This window comes from Phytophthora parasitica (genome assembly GCF_000247585.1).
Source record: "Phytophthora parasitica INRA-310 unplaced genomic scaffold supercont2.123, whole genome shotgun sequence".
Lineage (NCBI taxonomy): Eukaryota > Oomycota > Peronosporomycetes > Peronosporales > Peronosporaceae > Phytophthora > Phytophthora nicotianae.
This window is the reverse complement of record NW_008649109.1, coordinates 54,487-55,564: the sequence shown is the minus strand read 5'-3', so window position 1 is coordinate 55,564 and position 1,078 is coordinate 54,487. Positions and strand designations below refer to the sequence as shown.

The following is a 1,078-nucleotide window of genomic DNA, read 5'->3' as shown; positions in this document are numbered from 1 at the left end:
CGTCATCGAGTTGCCTGTTAAGCTTCAGATTCTTAATGGCGGTTCGGGGCCAGTCACTTCGACTGCAGCTTGTACTATTGATCAATTGGTACCTAAGGCCGGAGCATGGCAATTCATTGATAGTGTTCAAGTTGTTATTGACGGAACTACTGTGCAAACAAATCAGGTTCATGAGAATGTGAATACAACATTCAAGGCCCTGACCGAAACAGATTACAACACGTATGTCAAGCATGGCCCAACTAGCAACTTCGTATTGGACGAATATTCCACTCCAACGATTCAAGGGTCAAGCGGAGCAGCGCAATCGCTTGAAAACTTGGCCACTTCATCTTTTATGACAGCTACTAATAACGTTGGTGAGTTTGGATTAGCTAACACTTACTCGAACAGGGGAGCCGCTGAACGATCACTCTTTACCGCTCTTGACCAACAAAGCACGAAACTTGCATTCGATGTTATGGGAGGTAGCGCAAATCTTCAAGCGGTATCCAAGCCTCAGGTATATGTAGCTCCTGCTGGTGCCGTTGCTGCTGGTTCGCCATTTTACGTCGCGCATTATCTGGCTTGCATTAAATTGCGGGATATTTGTGACTACTTCAAGAAATGCCCAATGCAGAAAAATACGCGCGGTTTCATTTACCTCAACTATAACAGCTCATCTACTACTTTGGTTACGACTGGTACTGCGGGTGCTGTCTCATCTACTACTATTGCTAGTTTGAGCAACAACATGAACTTCGGAAACACGTGCCCAGTACTTTGGAACCTGAGCAGTGGTGCAACGACAACGGCTTTGGCGGGTGGTCTTGCACTACCCGCATCTGCGGTAACTCTAACGGTTACAGCCGACGTTAATGGTACTCCCACCGCTGGAACTGGCATCACTCCATCGCAATCGTTTTCGCGTCTTCTTGTTCCGACCTACTTGCCTAATCCAAGCGCTGACCATGCGTTGGCTCAGAAGAAGACGTTCCGCTACTTCGAGCGAATTACGAACAAATTCACTGTTGCGCCAGGCGCTTCCTTCACTTGGACGGTCAGTAATGGTATTGCTAACCCAAAGCGTTTGATCATG

General features: G+C 47.4%; 1 protein-coding gene across 1 annotated transcript; it reads left to right on the top strand.

Annotated features, from left to right (window-relative positions):
- Positions 1-276: 276 nt before the first annotated feature.
- PPTG_19445 (hypothetical protein) lies at positions 277-1,078 on the top strand (the record flags this gene model as incomplete). The annotated part of the gene is made up of 1 exon (XM_008917921.1): positions 277-1,078. A coding segment is annotated over exon 1 (741 nt), but the record flags the coding sequence as incomplete, so codon positions are not given.